At 36.4% G+C, this 17,322-nt stretch overlaps 1 protein-coding gene across 3 annotated transcripts; it reads right to left on the bottom strand.

The window, feature by feature from the left end:
* Positions 1-13,522: 13,522 nt before the first annotated feature.
* On the bottom strand, positions 13,523-16,811 carry LOC113086155 (polymeric immunoglobulin receptor-like). Of its 3 annotated transcripts, none has more exons than XM_026255345.1 (7): positions 16,564-16,807; positions 15,933-16,250; positions 15,503-15,832; positions 15,369-15,401; positions 14,872-14,973; positions 14,731-14,759; positions 13,523-14,567 (listed from the first exon to the last, which is right to left on the bottom strand). In XM_026255345.1, the coding sequence occupies exons 1-7, from the start codon at positions 16,646-16,648 to the stop codon at positions 14,400-14,402; spliced, it is 1,065 nt and encodes a 354-aa protein (XP_026111130.1). In that variant the 5' UTR covers positions 16,649-16,807; the 3' UTR covers positions 13,523-14,399. The 3 variants fall into 3 exon arrangements, with proteins under 3 accessions (XP_026111130.1, XP_026111129.1, XP_026111131.1); XM_026255344.1 differs by having other exon boundaries at positions 14,731-14,774; positions 16,564-16,802; XM_026255346.1 differs by lacking the exon at positions 15,369-15,401 and having other exon boundaries at positions 14,731-14,774; positions 16,564-16,811.
* Between the last annotated feature and the right edge of the window lie 511 nt (positions 16,812-17,322).

Here is a 17,322-nt window from a genome sequence, read left to right as displayed (position 1 = left end):
TACTGACGTTAGAAAAGTGTATAACAATATCACATGTAACTTTAGAGACCGGCCCTAAATTTGAGACTCTAGAGAGTCCAATGTCAAGACAACTTTATGCCTGTTTTATTTTCTTTAGTTTTCTTTTCTCTGTGCCGGATTGCTGATGTCCTATACCCAGGCATAGATGTCCATCCATCAATTACGAACATTCAGCCGCAAACATGAGGTGTGAGCGGTCGCGAGTGTGGATGGGAGAATGGCGCATGTTTTTTTTTTTTTTTTTTTTTTTTTGAGCAACTGGGATGGTGCCCCCTCTGGGAGTTGGTGCCCTACGAAGACAGCATACTATGTTATACTGCATAATGTTAACAAATTAGACATTATTTTACAGTGTTACCAAATCCTTAAATAATGTATTAGTGTTTTGTAATGATTTTAATGACCTATAAGCATTTGTGAAATAGTTTTGCTTGCATTGCAGCTTTATCTGTCAGTTGAAGAGTTTTACTGTTACATCCATGAGATTAATAAATGTCATGTCACGTCACAGGTTGTCATAGGTCAGTATCAAATGAGTTTGAAATTATTTTTTGCAGCACAAATTAGGGTTCTTAGGATGTTGTTAAATCCTTAAAACTGACAGAAAAGGATAAGGCCTAAGAGATTTCTTAACCTGTAATGTAAGGAAAAAACACCACCATTAGCAACAACAAAAACAATAACAATTTAAAATACAATTTTTTTTTCCTGATTATTAAAGGGATGATTAGGTCTCCCTCTCTCTCTCTCTGCCAGACAGCCCCTCCCTACAGTCCACACACACTGTCACAGTCACCAACCCCCTCACACTCCCCCTCCCTCTCCCCCTCCCTTCCCTCACACAGACAGGGTGGCCAGAGTGAGATCATGTCAGTTGAGAAGTCTGATAGTTTTTTAATTTTCTTTTATCCATACAGTGTTGTAAAGTCGTGAAACTATGCATATTTCCTCAGAATGATTTGATCTTTGTATAAAAAAATGCTTTGAAGTGTTTGGAAGCTGCAATTTAAACATACAAGACAATTAATGTTTCCCTTTTTACTGTCATTTCAAAAATTCACCACGACAAAACCGTTCAAGCTAACCAAAATCCGTTCGCAATTTAAGTTCCTCAATGGTTTTTCTTCATGTAGACAAAGTTTGGTGTGTATAGTGTACTTCCCCTGTGAGGAGTATGCATTAATTCACAACTGTAAAATCTCAAAAATACACATTCAAATCAAAATAGCCGACTTCCTGTTGATCGTAGCTTATGACTGTGAATTAGAAAGTTGTCCGTCTTGATTAGAACAATTTATGTACCAAGTTTTGTGTCTGTAGCTAAAACTAACCCCCCCACTTTTGACAAAAGGTGGCGCTATAGCGTGCCTCCTTCACGCTCTTTTAAAAGCTTTTGCCATTGTCTAGCTATCACTAATACTGATATGTATTTTGAGTTTCATGTAAATCTGAGGTTGTTATCTGCCTCAAACTCACCATAACAGAACATTCAAGTTTGACACGTTGCCATGGCAACAATATATAAGATATCAATATCCCCACAACAGATTTACATCGGCCGTGTTTTGTCATTATTCTGATGAAGTTTGAAGTAAATCGAGTAAAAAATAAGATGCTGAATTCAAAGCATTTGGAAAATGACACAGTTCCTGCTGCCAGTTGGTGGCGCTATAACGTTGACTCTTAATAGTCACATATATACGATCGGTATCATACATCGAACAAACCGATGAAGTTTGATCAAACTCAGGCAATGTATGTGGATGTTATTAGGCATTTCCTGTTTCTCACCTGTCACTCAAAACGTGTCTGTCCGTAAAGCCTATAAAGAATTATTCTTAATATACAGTTCACAATACTTCAGCTTGTTATTCTAATTAAGTCAGGGTCATTTTATCAGTAAAATACATAAAATTCATATTATTTTTCTTTGAAAGATTTCTATAAATGATTTAAATCATACTTGTTTCTACAATAATAATGTAAAAGTAATCCTATAGCTCCATCTGGTGGCCATTATTGGTACTAAGAATTGCAAGCTTCATTTATAAGTTATGATAGTTTTAATTTTATGCTGGCTCTTGAAAATGATAAAGCTATGAAACTTACTGTGCTTCCTTCAAATGATGACTTCTACGTATATAAAAAATTATTAAGAGTTTGGAATGAAAAAATTTAAAGATATAGTAAAATAACTATTGTATTTTTTATGTTACTTTAATACATCGCTATGGCCACACCATTTAAGCTATCCTAAACCCATTCACAATTTAACATCTCAGTATATTGGCTTCATGTTAAAAAAGGTTTGGTGTGAAATACTTGTGTCTTCTTGGAGGAGTATGAAATCATTTACAGGCTGATTTGATCATAAATCCACAATAGAATTTCTGAGTTCTGTACCAATCTGTGTTGTTGTTTGTTTATTTTTATTTTTTTATTTTTCATAGGAAGATAACTGATCCTTTACTCTACTTCTTAATAAATGTGCTTATAAACCAAAAACAAGCTATTTATAGCTGTATTTATAAACTGCTTACTACTGACTATTAATGTTGGGACAAGGCTTTATAAAGCATGAACTGACTATTTACTTTTTGAGTTTGAAATTATTATTTGCAGCACAAATAAGGTTTTTTAGGATTTTTAAAAATCCCTAAAACTGTCAGAAAAGGATAAGGCCTATTTCTATGTGAGTGGCTACATTTATTTGTTTTTATAACTATAATGCATAAACTATGAAATTATACAAAATGTATAAAAAAGTACAACAGCAATTGTTTTCCAATGTTTTTTATTAATTAATTATTATAATTTTTATTTGGGATTTACATTTAAAAAAATTAGCCTACTGCAATCATTCTAAACAGCTTGAATAAAACCTGTTAATATTTATTATAGACCACTGTAACTGTGTAATCTAACAAACAAGTTTATTATGAAAATAAAAGTGTGTACAGAAGATAAATTGGACGATAAAGAAATTGCTAACAATAGTATAATAGAGCATGTTTTATGTTTTTAGGCGTTTAGATGCAGAAATGGACAAATAAAATGTAAAATAAAATGTAATTGATTTAATTAAATATAGATTAATTCTTGTTAGAGCAAAATAATAAATAAATACGTACACACATTAAAAAAAGCAGCCAAGATGAATGAATTTCATTTTTTATATGGATCAAAATTGAAGACAGAAGCAGCTGGTATATGCGGTCACTTTAATATTAAAATCCAGTAGATCCACTTCAGATATATTTCTCAACAGTTTATGTTCACGTGGCTGTTTTCGTTTATAGTCGCCAAGCTATTATGTGTTTTGAAATAATCTTGTCCGTGATGTGTTCGTTCGTACGACGAAAGGCAGAATCCTGCAGCTCGAGAGATATGTTATTCTGCCAGTCGCGGTGTCAAATAGTCTTTCACACTTAAACGAGTCACAAACACCTGCATTTAGCTCTTGTAGTGTTACAATGGGTTTATTGTGTGCATTTGTGTTAATATGTTATTTAAAAAAGCTCTTAAACAAGAATAAAGTCGTTTGTTTTGAGCTCGACACTGTACGCGCTGATCGGAGGCGTGATTTCAGATAGGCAGCCACAAATATTTCATTTTCACACAAACAGTTCAAAAACATCTAAATGTAGCTCTTGGTGTGTTCTAATTGGTTGATTGTGTGATATCGCTGTCATAATTTATTTTTAAAAGCTTTAAAACAGGAATAAATTCGTTTTTTCTGAGCTCTTTACTCCAGACGCTCATGGTCACATCGTTGATTCATTTCTCCTATTTCTCACATATCTCTGGCCATAAATTATTTATCCATGAGCCCTGAACCGGTAATAATCAGATATGTTGGTTTAGCTTGTCAGTGTGAATTAAATCTAAGTATTTGTTTGTATTTTTAACCGATTTAAAAGTGAAAGTAAAAGTCCGGTAATTGCACCTGTAGGGGCGCAATTTCTCTCAGACAATGGAAGTCTAAGCACACACACTCAAACAGAGGGACAGAGTGAGATGAGATGTCTGACAGTTTTTTAATTTTCTGTTATCCATACAGTGTTGTAAAGTCGTGAAACTATCCATATTTACTCAGAATGACTTTTTTTCTGTATGAAAAAAGGTTTTGAAGTGTTTGGAATTTAAAAATGCAGGACAATTAATAATTTCATTTTACTGTCATTTAAAAAAATCACCACGACAAAACCGTTCAAGCTATCCAAAATCCATTGGCAATTTAAGTTGTTTAAAATGTTTTGGCATCATGTAGACAAAGTTTGGTGTGTATAGTGTTACTCTCCTCTGAGCAGTATGCATTAATTCACAGCTAAATGTAAAAAAAAATCCACATTCAAATCAAAATAGCTGACTTCCTGTTGATCGTAGCTGATGACTGTGAATTAGAAAGTTGTCCGTCTTGATAAGAACAATTTATGTACCAAGTTTGGTGTCTGTAGCTAAAACTAACCCCCCCACTTTTGACAAAAGGTGGCGCTATAGAGTGCCTCATTCACGCCCTTTTAAAAGCTTTTGCCATTGTCTAGCTATCACTAATACTGATATGTGTTTTGAGTTTCATGTAAATCTGAGCTTGTTGTCTGCCTCAAACTCACCATAACAGAACATTCAAGTTTGACACGTTGCCATGGCAACACTATATCAGATATCAATATCCCCACAACAGATTTACATCGGCCGTGTTTTGTCATTATTCTGATGAAGTTTTAAGTAAATCGAGTAAAAATAAGATGCTGAATTCAAAGCATTTGGAAAATGACACACTTCCTGCTGCCAGTTGGTGGCGCTATAACGTTGACTCTTAATAGTCACATATATACAATCAGTATCATACAACGAACAAACCCATGAAGTTTGATCAAATTCAGGAAATGTATGTGGATGTTATTAGACATTTCCTGTTCCTCATTTCTCGCCATAAGTTCCACGCCTCGCCACGGGCAAACCGTTCGAGATATCAAAAATCCCCTCGCAATTTTTCATCCACAATGTCTTGAGATCATGTTCACCGAGTTTCGTGGCGGACGGGTTGAAAACCTCAGAGGAGTATTTCAAATTCCAGAGCATGCTTTTTTTAAACAGCCCTGAATAGCTGACTTCCTGTTGGGCGGGGCCTATGACATAAAGCGCGAAAGTTGTTCAGCTCAAAGAGATCTATAAGTGTACTGAGTTTCATATAAATATATGCAAGTGTGTGTGAGCTATGGTTCAAGATTTCTGACTGTGTTCCAGGGGGCGCTGTAGAGCCCCTGTGCCACGCCCGGGTCCCAGCCTCTGCGGCGTCCTGATGGCCGCAGATTCCAATGTGTGTGCCAATTTTCAAGAGTTTTTGAGCATGTTAAGGCCCCCAAAAACCCCCGGAAGGTTTAATAAAAAATAAAAAAAATAATAATAAGAATAATCCTTAGAAGAACAATAGGGCTCTTCGCCCCTTCGGGCTTGAGCCCTAATAAGAAGAAGAATAATCCTTAGAAGAACAATAGGGCTCTTCGCCCCTTCGGGCTTGAGCCTAATAATCCTTAGGGGAACAATAGGGCTCTTCGCCCCTTCGGGCTTGAGCCCTAATAATAAAAAACAAAGCAGATACAAGAGGGTCCTCGCACCTCGGTGCTCGGGCCCTAATTAAACTTGATTTTCAAGTTTAAAGTAGATGATTATGAATACACCGTGCATGTTACTTCAGAAACAATGAAGTGTTTTGGGTGCGGATCTGTGGGTCACCTAATTCGTTCGTGTCCGGACAAAACAAACAATAGCCAGTTAGCCGCTAATGTAGCGGAACAGACGTCTGTTAGTGCTGACACTAGTGATGTTCTACCGAAAGATCCACCAGGAAATGTACAAATGGTGCAGGGAGATGGAAATGAAGTTAACAATGAGGAGAACGAAGTGTTGGAAAACACAGTGAGTAAAAAAAGTGAACAGGAAGCATGCAGTGATTTGAATGCAGATTTAAATGTGGGTGAAACTGCGACCGGAGTGGCGGAATCTGTGTTGTGTAATGATACTGATGCTATGATTGACAGGGAAGTTGGCAAAATGTCAACTAAGAGGAAAAATCTTGAAAACAAAGCAAATTTGCAGCAAGTAACAAAAGTGTCAAAGCTAAATCTAATGTGTGCTTCCTCTCAGTCTGAGGATGGTTTGATGGAAACGCAAGAAAGTGAATATGAGGGAAGTAGTGACACGCAGGTGGATATGGATTGTGCTTACCCTTTCTCTAAGATTCGTTCCTTTTTACAAAGCACAAAAGGAATGAGATCTGTTAAAGTTGAGGATTTTTTCCCCGATCTAAAGTTGTTCCTTGATTCTGTCAGACTGCTTATGAAAAACCCTGAACAAAGTGATCAATGCATTTTTACTGATCAAGAAATTTACCGTCTAAAAAAATTACTTGTAAAAGTAAGAGCACAATTGAGTGAGGTTAAAGAATGATGTTTAAGAGATTTATTTTTATTAATTTCCTTTTTGTTTATTTTCAAGTGTTATTTGAAAGCAGATTTACTTTCAAAATGTGTGATTTCAAACTGGGCTCTTTAAACATGAATGGTGCTAGGGAGGATGCTAAGAGAGTTTCTCTTTTCAATCTGTTCAAGAGTAAGAGGCTAAATGTAATCTTTTGCAAGAAACACATAGTACACATGACAATGAAGCTGCTTGGAGAAAAGAATGGGATGGGGAAATTTTCCTCAGTCACAAGAGTAGTAACAGTGGTGGTGTTGGCATCTTGTTTTCTAGAGACTTTACACCTATCTCTTGTGATATTGATGAAATAATTGAAGGCCGTTTGTTAAAAATACAAGCTGTGTTTGAAAATGTTAAAATAACTTTCTTCAATGTTTATGCTCCAACTTTAGGCACAGAAAGAGCTATTTTTTTCAACACTCTTAACACTGCTATTAATAATTGTAACAATGATGGTTACTTTTTTCTGGGTGGTGATTTTAATTGCATGGTCAATGCATCCTTAGATAGAAACCATCAAGAACCTCATGGACCTAGTAAGAGAGTTTTAACTAGTTTAATTGAAATGCATGATCTGAGTGATGTTTGGAGAGTTTTTCATCCTACTCAGCGTCAATATACTTGACTCATGTCAAAGATAATGTCCTGTCTATGGCTAGGCTTGATAGATTTTATTGTTTCAAGCATCAATTTAATATTCTTAAAAGTTGCTCAATACATCCAGTGGGAATTTCTGATCATTTTCTTGTACAAGTCTCAGTTTTCATCAAAGATGTGAAATGTAAGAGCGCTTATTGGCACTTTAATGTAACATTACTTTCTGATAAAGTTTTTAAAGAAGCCTTTAATTTTTTCTGGAACAATTATTCAAAGACAAAGTCTGAGTATACATCTTTACAACAATGGTGGGACATAGGAAAAATTCAGATTAAACAGCTGTGTATACAGTATTCTCTAAATGTCACAAAGGATATGACTAAATCAATGGAAGCCCTGGAGAATGAAATAGTGATTCTGCAAGATTTAGCAGATTTCACAGGAAATGGAGAACATATTAAAGCTCTCAAAAAGAAAAAATCAGCTCTGTCAAATCTGTTGGGTTTTTCTGCTAAAGGTGCCCTTGTACGTTCCCGTTTTCAAAACGTCATTCAAATGGATGCACCCTCCCATTTCTTTTTTGGCTTAGAACGCAAAAATGGACAGAAAAGACTTATACACTCTCTGCGGTCCAGCAATGGACAGCTGCTAAAGGAGTCTGAAGAAATCCGTAAGTGCGCAGTGACTTTTTATGAAAAGCTGTTTAAAAAAGAATATCAAGAAAATCCAGAGGTGGCACAGTGCTTTTACGAGAACTTGCCTAAGGTCACTGAGGAAGCCAATGCAGAGCTGAGGGCAAGGATCTTGGCTGAGGAGCTACATACTGCACTAAAAAGCCTAGAAAATGGAAAGGCTCCAGGCCTCGATGGCCTTCCTGTGGACTTTTACAAAGCTTTTTGGCCTATCATAGGCAAGGACTTGTTGATTGTTCTAAGAGACAGTTTAACCAAAGGACACTTACCACTCAGCTGCAGGAGAGGAATTCTTACACTCCTCCCTAAAAATGGGGACTTACAAGAAATTAAGAACTGGCGACCCGTGGCTCTGCTCTGCACCGATTATAAACTCTTGTCTAAGGTGTTGGCCATGAGACTTAAAAAAGTGATGGAAGATATTATTCATGTTGATCAAACCTACTGTATACCCAACAGATTGATATCTGATAATATTTTCCTAATTCGGGATATTTTGGACCTCTCCAGTTCATTAGGCTATGAAATTGGTCTGATTTCAATAGACCAAGAAAAGGCTTTCGATAGAGTCGAACATCAATATCTGTGGCAAACACTCGAAGCCTTTGGTTTCGACTCTAATCTTATAGCCATGATCAAGGTTTTATATTGTGACATTGAGAGCTTATTAAAAATAAACGGTGGTTTAAGCGCTCCTTTTAAGGTCCAAAGAGGGATCAGACAAGGTTGCTCACTTTCTGGAATGCTGTACTCTATTGCTATAGAGCCTCTTTTGCATAAATTAAGACAGTCCCTTTCTGGTGTTATTTTTCCTGGTTGTGAGTCAAGTTTTAAACTATCGGCCTATGCTGATGATGTCTTTGTCATTGTTAATCAACAAAATGATGTTAATTCCCTTAAAAAAGCAATTAATGACTTTGGTGTTTTGTCGTCAGCAAAAATTAACTGGGGAAAAAGTGAAGCATTAGCCGTGGGTGATGAGCTGAGCAAAGAGCTTGTCTTACCTGGTGGGTTAGTGTGGAAAAAAGATGGTTTAAAATACCTTGGTGTCTATCTTGGTGATGACTTATTTGTATGTAAAAACTGGGAAAATGTTTTTGAGAAAGTTGAAGGACGCTTAAGGAAATGGAAATGGCTTTTGCCACACATGTCCTATAGAGGACGGACTTTAATCATAAACAACTTGGTGGCCTCTATGTTGTGGCACCGTCTGACTTGTGTGGATCCGCCAACACAACTGCTTAATAAAATACAGTCAGCACTTGTAGACTTCTTCTGGGATCGTCTGCACTGGGTCCCTCAAAGTGTTCTTTTTCTGTCAAAGGAAGATGGAGGACAAGGTCTTATTCATCTTGCAAGTAGAGGGGCTGCCTTTCGACTCCAGTTTATTCAAAGATTCCTTACTGGACCTGCACACCTTGTTTGGAGACCTTTGGCTCGGACAATACTGGGCCGAGGAGGATATCTGGGTCCCGCTGAATCTTTGTTTTTGATGGACTTAAATGCCTCGGAAATAAACAATCTCCCTAAATTCTACCTTGGACTATTCACAGTGTGAGGGCTGTTTATTAAACAGAGAGCAAAAAATTGCACTTCTCTTTCGTGGCTGCTGAAAGAGCCAATTATATATGGATCCCGTTTTAATGTTGAGCGTACAACAGGACATTCTGTGCTACAGCTTTTCCGTTCTGCTGGGGTAGTGACTCTGGGACATGTAGTTAACATATGTGGACCCAATTTAACTGATTCTGATGGTCTGGCTTCTCATGTGAGAGTTAGATCCACCAGGCTTTTGAATCAGATGCTTAAGGCTCTGAAGTGTGAACTCACAGAAACTGAACTCTCGTTATTAAAGAGTCCCTGTAATGTTTTTTGTCAAACAAATGTTGAAGACCCTTTTCCTGTTTTGTCACTTTCTCCTGATTTTAAAAACTGTACTGGTCAACTGTTAGAGCTCAATGAGACTCTCACTAATGAGTTGGGTGTTATGGAGGGCAAAACAATGAATAACATACTTGTTAAAATTTTGAACAAAAACAAACTAAATGGTCGAGCTGATACTCCCTGGAGAGCTCATTTAAAGGTTAACAGTGAAATCAGACCTGTGTGGAGAACGATCTATAAACCACCATTGACAAAAAAGATTGGAGATTTACAGTGGAAGGTATTGCATGGCTGTGTGGCTGTAAATGCTTTTGTTTCTGTTATCAACCCTAATGTTAATGATAACTGTCCTTTTTGCTTAAACAGAGAAACTGTCTTTCATTGCTTTTTGGAGTGTGATAGATTGTCTTTTTTATTCGAGCTGTTACAGCAAATGTTCCGATTGTTTGGAGATGCTTTTTCTAAACAAGACTTCATCTTTGGCTTTAGGTACAATCAAAAGGGTAGAATGAAATGCCAATTGTTTAACTTTCTCTTTGGACAAGCAAAAATGGCCATTTACATTAGCCGAAGAAATAAGACAGAGGGGTCTTTGGACTCTGATGCAAATACAATTTTTGTGAGAATGTTAAAAGCCAGATTGAAGATTGATTTTGATTTTTACAGCAACACAAATAATGTGGAGGAATTCCTGCACATTTGGGGTTACGAAAATGTCTTGTGCTCTGTTGTGGAAAATGTTTTGTTTTTTGGAAATCTATTGGTTTGAGTATATTTTGTGTTGTGTATTTATATATATATATATATATTTATTTATTTTATTTTTGTTTTTTAGTCTGTGTGGTTTATAATTACCACTAATGGTATTCTTTTGATAAAATAAAGTGATTCAAAATCAAATCTCTCTCTCTCTCTCTCTCTCTGTCTCTCTCTCTCATTTGCTTCTCCTACGAAATACAGAGTCAGCAGCAGGTCCCTCTGTTGCTATCTTAATAAATTAAATCTTACATTTACATATATTAATCTAGCAGACACAAATAAATTCAGCCTAGTGTTTAGATGAGATCAGGGACTTTTTTAACACATATGGACATGAATGAATATATATTTCATCAAGTCGCTCACACTGACCACAGCCAAGAGACATCAAGCATCATTCAGATCAGAGTATGTGATTTTGAATGGAGCGAGGAGCAGATTTTTTAAATGTTGGAGTGTCTTGGTTTTCACAATGCAGTTCATGCCAATAACCTATAGTATAACTGCATATTTAGCAAGAATTCAGGTGTTAAATATATTTAGCTGTCTTGATCAGAGGTGGATGAAGTACACAAATCAAGAACTTGAGTAAAAGTACAGATACGAATAATAAAATATTACTCCAGTAAAAGTAAAAATACTCCTTGTTCACTTTTACTCAAGTGAAAATTCACTGTGAAGCTTACACTGCGATGTTTCTGAGAGAAAACAGAGATGACCGTCTGATCTTCACCAGGAAGAACAAAGTCTTTTAAAGTTTTTTGTATTGCAAAACATCACAGTTATATATGACATGAGAATGAGGCCTGAAGTTAGGAAGAACATTTTAAGGAAAATATAATGATATTTTCATAACGATTTTTTTCTTCTCAATCCTTGTCTGTGGTGTAAAAACACCCCTGATCTAATGCCCCCAGAGGACATCACTTCTCAATCTGATAATTACTGCATGTTCTGAACATCACAGTCTAGATGGTTGAATGAAAATATTTGGTCTTTATATCTAAAAATTACCTCAACTTACTGTAGCACCAGCATTTTTGTTAGCTAGGCAGTTAGCATCAGCTAACAATATTTACTTATTTCCCACATGGTTATGAATAAACATTCATAACTGTCTACTCTGCAAAGGATAGTTAATCCAAACAATACAAACATGTGTACTGTTGATATTCAATATAAAAACAGACGTCACATAGAGCATGCTGAGTATTTTAATAAAACTGTTAACATCACAGCAGTGGGGAATTCAAATGTGCACGAGTAATTTTATTTAATCTGTGCTCTGTTTTTATTTTCTTCTTCCTAAACTTAGATACACTGACTGATGTGTATGCTAGCTCATGCAAACACTTCAGTATCTTGTCATCTTCCACTATGATTAAGCTGTTATTAACCCTTCGCTGATGTCTGGTGTATGGTGGAAATAAAGTGGTCTATGTGTTTGTTCAAATTAATTGTTATTGAATTGATTTTACAATGAGATTCTGCTTTAAACAAAACATAAAACTTGTATTACCCATTCTTTGAATTGTTAAATGTAGACAGATAAAGTGACTCTCTTACATGTAACTGGATTTAACTGACATTTACATAGGCTACACGTGGCAGGAAGTGATGTGGGTCAGTATTTTTGTTGTGTGTGGTGAACACTCGCTCTTCACCATCTGCAGAGGATACTGTGGTTAATTTTATCTTGCCTCTATATCTTTGAGCTCATACAATACTGACACACATGCAAACAGACCTCTCTTATATTTCTTTTGAGTATATTTTTCAATACAGTACTTAACAACATGTACAGTATATTCTGACTAATAAACAGGATTAAACCATCCTGTCTTTACTCCACACCAGTACACAGCAAAATCCCCAGTGTTAATTTAACACTCTGAGTGTGGACTCATATAAACACTAAAGCAGTGTTAAAAGTAACACTGAAGCAGAGTTGAAGTTAATGAGATAATTAAGAAGTTAATTGAGTTATGATTAAGCATTATTGAAGACACCTGATGTTAACAAGCAGAATCACAAACGAGAAAATCACAATTTGTGTGTCACCATTATAGTGTTCAGTGTTTGCTTTAGTTGGGATCTTGACCCTTCAGTTATTAACTTTAGATTTTATGTGGCTGTGGTGACTGAATTATATCATACAGACAGACCACAGTAAAGGCAATCATGTGTGCCATTGATTGTGGTTTGAGCTATTTGTTATAGAGTGACCTGAATGCCTGAGTTTAAGTTTCTTTACTGCATACATAAATTAAGTGAAAAAGAAAAGTAAGCAACCCAGCATTTCTGACATAGTATGACATACTTTTAATCGTTAGTTCTACGTAAAAAAAAGTAATCTTTTGTTTAGACACACAGACATCAGGAATCAGCGTGAGCATCACAACAACGGTGACCATCAAAAAAGCATGTTGTAGCCAATAAAAACTCATCCATGGCTCCCATCATGCATTGCGGCATGAATAAATTATGAGCTGAACTGTCTTTTTAACTTTTTATTCTAACTATATTTTATTTTTGCTGTTTTTATGTTCATTTTTTGTATCTAGTTTTGTGATGTTCAGAGTAGGTCTGTTTATCTGAATATGTTGTTTGTCACCGTTGTTGAGATCCATACGCTGATTATTGTTATCTGTGTGTGCCTAAAATAAAGACTCTTTAATAAAAAATAATAAAAAAAATCAGAATCACTTGCAAGAGATAACTACAAAATGTATCGAAAATACGGATTTTTTTCATTGTGGAATCAAAGCTGTGACAATCAGTAATGGAAATTTTACTTTGAGAAAAGAATGTAAATGAGTTCAGTGACTCATGTCAAACAAGATCACATTAAAACATAATCATCAACACGCAATGATTTTTGCTTTTGGTTTGACAAACAAACTTTAAAAGTAAAAAGTTACAAGCCAAGATCCCAACTAAAGCAAACACTGAACACTGTAATGGTGATACACAAATTGTGATTTTTCTCGTTTGTGATTCTGCTTGTTAACATCAGGTGTCTTCAGTAATGCTTAATCATAACTCAATTAACTTCTTAATTATCTCATTAACTTCAACTCTGCTTCAGTGTTTATATGAGTCCACACTCAGAGTGTTAAATTAACACTGGGGATTTTGCTGTGTATTGACCTCGATCCTCTGTTCTCAGATCAGTGATGGTGACGGTGAAGATGTGGGCTGTTTTATTGTCAGTTAGAGAGAATCTGATCATATTTCAGCAGCTGAATTATGAGGAGTTTATCATCACAGATCTGCATCGTTCTGCTTCATCTGTGTGCAGCTGCTGGTCTCTCAATTCTCAAGCTCTCTTCCTCTATTCTCTGAATCTTCATTCAGTAAATGCAATCTTGATCTTAGGACAGAATATGTGCTGCTGAGCACACACGATGAACATGATGAACTTGGCTCTAATGAGAAGGACTACAATATAATCAAAGCTGAGAGACAACAGGCATCGTTCATATTGGACAGTGTGTAACCTGCATGTGAAACCTTGGTGTCAGTATGATCTAATAATGACATTAGAGCCCATAATGAGAGGATGAGCCTTCTTCAGTTACTTTAACATAAAACCCAAATGCACATTCATTTGTTCAGCTTTTCTGGTTAATATGTGTCAAAAAGGGAAACAAAAATGTATGTGTTTCTTTTATTGTTTCCCCCAAACAGTCCTTTTTTTTATGAATCCAAGCTAAGGTCTTCAGTGAATGACTTGGTTTCAAAATTAATGTCTTTAAAATAATGTAAATTCTGCGCTCTTTAAAGAGCCAATAAACTGAGATTTGGACAATTTGATCTTACTGTGTAGATTTTCATACCAATACATTTATATGACAGTGGAGCACTGTTGATTATTTTATTGAACCAAACAGATCATCCGAAATTACGAAAAAAAAAAAGAAGAAAACTGGCAAAATAGTTACAAACAGTATTCATATAAAGTCATATTTTGGGCTGTTCAGCCAAAGAGTAGAAGTCACTGTCAGAGGGGTTTGTGGGTAAATGTGCCGTGTCGTAAACTGTGTTTAATCGGAGAGTTTCCTGAGCAGATGTGTCTAATGATGTGTTTCCAGAGGCTGTGATCGTTGCATAATAAACAGATGAAACTTCCTGAAAGGGACAGATTTATTATTTTAATCAAATAACATCTGTGATTAGTTCTATTATGGTTTTTTATCTTTTTGTATAACTTCTGTAATTGAACACCAATATAGTTTTACACAGTTTAGTCAATACTGCATCATGCTGATAGATAAACATGATGCTCTCTTACCTCATCATTATCTCCTGTGCTCCTCTGATCTGACGAGCCTGAGCCTGAGGATGGACATAATGATGAAAGTGAACATATAAGAAATCAGAAGTTAAAACCATTTCAGCATCCGGTTTGGATTCAGAGCGTTGGTTTTCGTACCTTGTGTTTTCTTACACCTCCGCTTGAGCAACAACACACTCAGTCCTCCGGCTAACACCACAACCAAACACACACACACTGTAATGATGATGACGTGGAGATCTGGAAAACACACACCCCGCATTAAAAATGATATTCAAGAAGTCTAATATACAGTGTTATCATGGCCAGCAGGAACTATCTGACCACTGAAAACCATGACTGACAAATCAGACTCAAGTATTTCACAGAGCCATGTAATAAGATGCATTATACAAGACTTTCCCAACCAGAATGTCAATTTTTCATTTGTCTTTTTTCTGTAATAGTTAGCGTGTTTTATTCATACTTCGGGCTCATCTGTTTGTCTGTATATGGTTTGCATCATCACTGAGGTGTATACTGAGTCTGGTGCTTTAATATCACTGTCTTACTACATTAGATTTATTATACATGTGTGTGTGTGTGTGTGTGTGTGTGTGTGTGTGTGTGTGTGTGTGTGTGATTAATGAACTCACCAGACAGGACTGAAGAATCTCTTTGCTCTTGATCTTTCATTGTTGTCCATGGATGATATAGACATTTCAGTTCCACTGTATATCTGACATTATGTGTGTATGTTATATTTAATTTGTTGTTAATTGTTTCTCACCTGTGACATGAAGCTGAATCTCAGTGAAAAGTGGACTGTAGGCGATCTTTCTTTGATTGTTTGTGACACGTGCTCCACAGAAATAAACCCCATCATCATGTCTGCTCACGTTCACGATAGTCACAGTAAAGACTTGCTCCTGTTTGTTCTCATTCAGAGAAAATCTAGGATCGATTGCACCTCCAAGTGTGAAACAAGCAATCAGTGATCCATTCTGGAGTTTTAACAGCTGCATTAAACTACTGTTATATTTCTCTGGATATCTACAGCGGATGACAGCAGTTCCTCCTAAATAAGCAGACTGTTCCTCTGATGTCCCACAACACGACTCTGAATCATGTAACATTGTGTTGGTGAATAACACGTCTCAGGATAAAGATGTCAAACGTAAAGGTGTGACAGATGAAATAATGTGAATATTCATTCTTACCTTCTGTCACTTCTAATTTCTTCTCCTGAATAGATTTACTGTCAGCTTTACATCTGTACGTACCGCTGTCATTTACAGTCAGGTTTCTAATGAGCACACTAATCAAACCCACAGTGTTATCATCAGTCAGAGAGAATCTCTCTTCTGGGATCCATAAATCATTATTTTCTTCTGTCATGGTTGTACATTCACTGCCTGACACTTTGCAGAAGCTTTTTGCACGTTGTTCTTTAGTTGTTTCAGGGTTATATAGACAGTTGATGATGACACTTCCTCCTGAGATGCCAGTCACAGCGTCAGCATCATCACCCATGTGACCTGTCAATCAAAATACACTTCCTCTTTTAATAAGGGTCTTATGATCAGAAACTGACAGCAAACTCCAACATGCACGAATAAAGAGAAAAGACCTACACATAAATACATCTCTCTCTCTCTCTCTCTCTCTCTCTCTCTCTCTCTCTCTCTCTCTCTCTCTCTCTCTCTCCCTCTCTCTCTCTCTCTCTCTCTCTCTCTCTCTCACACACACACACACACACACACACACTTCTTGAATTTGATCTCAGCTGAGTACATATTAAAACACCACTGTCACACACAGACTGATACTGTAAAGAAAGCAGCATCTTACCTTTAATCAGACAGATTGTGAAGAAGAGAAGGGTCTTCATCATCTTCACTGATGATAAAACTCTCGTTTCTGTGAATCTGTACATTCTTCAGCGGTCAGAGACGCAGTGAGATCTTCTGATGTTTCTGATTGTGTCTCTATCTTGTGCTCTTAAAGAGCTTTTAAAAGACAAACAGCTCCACCTCTTCCTTTTCCTCTTTGCTAAAATCTTCTGGCTCACAGTGATGAAATACAGCCCTGCTGTCACTGACTCACAGTGGAGTTAAACCAAAGAGACTGACCACGAGCAGCTTCATGTCAACTCCTGTTCAGGTCTGAAAGCTTCTGCCACACAAATTAACACACACTTACAGAGAGAAGGAAACAAAAACACACAAAATAAAAGCACACATGACATCTGATGCTTGTGTGGTCTGAAATCATGATGCCACTAATCACTGACTGTTACCTAATACATGACCGGGTCAAACCACTGATGTTTAAACTGCACTTTTAAAGCTTGAACAGCAGAGGGGGGCAAACTCAAACAGAAGATATGAAGAATATAATGAAAATAATCTTTAAAGGTTACTCTGTGGATTAGTGTTTCCTGTAAGATCACTGAATATAAACCTTAAACCTACAGTAGTTGCACTGTTGATATCTGTGCAGGTAGTAGTAGTCAGAAGTTGTATCAAGCATCACTGGTAGAAATCTGTTGAGCTCTTAAGGCGATAAGGTGGTGAAATAAAATCAGGGTGAGTGGAAATAATTTGGAGT

The sequence above is a fragment of the Carassius auratus genome, unplaced genomic scaffold (assembly GCF_003368295.1).
Source record: "Carassius auratus strain Wakin unplaced genomic scaffold, ASM336829v1 scaf_tig00042780, whole genome shotgun sequence".
In the NCBI taxonomy this organism is placed as follows: Eukaryota; Metazoa; Chordata; class Actinopteri; order Cypriniformes; family Cyprinidae; genus Carassius; species Carassius auratus.
This window is presented reverse-complemented; position numbering and strand designations above follow the sequence as displayed.

Excerpts from the sequence above, each read along its gene's own strand:
- LOC113086155 (XM_026255344.1), bottom strand. The coding sequence starts at position 16,648 with ATGTACAGATTCACAGAAACGAGAGTTTTATCATCAGTGAAGATGATG. Across the intron at positions 15,402-15,502 it reads GATTCAGCTTCATGTCACAG|ATCAAGAGCAAAGAGATTCT; the intron begins GTGAGAAACAAT and ends CAACAATGAAAG. Across the intron at positions 14,568-14,730 it reads GCACAGGAGATAATGATGAG|GAAGTTTCATCTGTTTATTA; the intron begins GTAAGAGAGCAT and ends TGTCCCTTTCAG.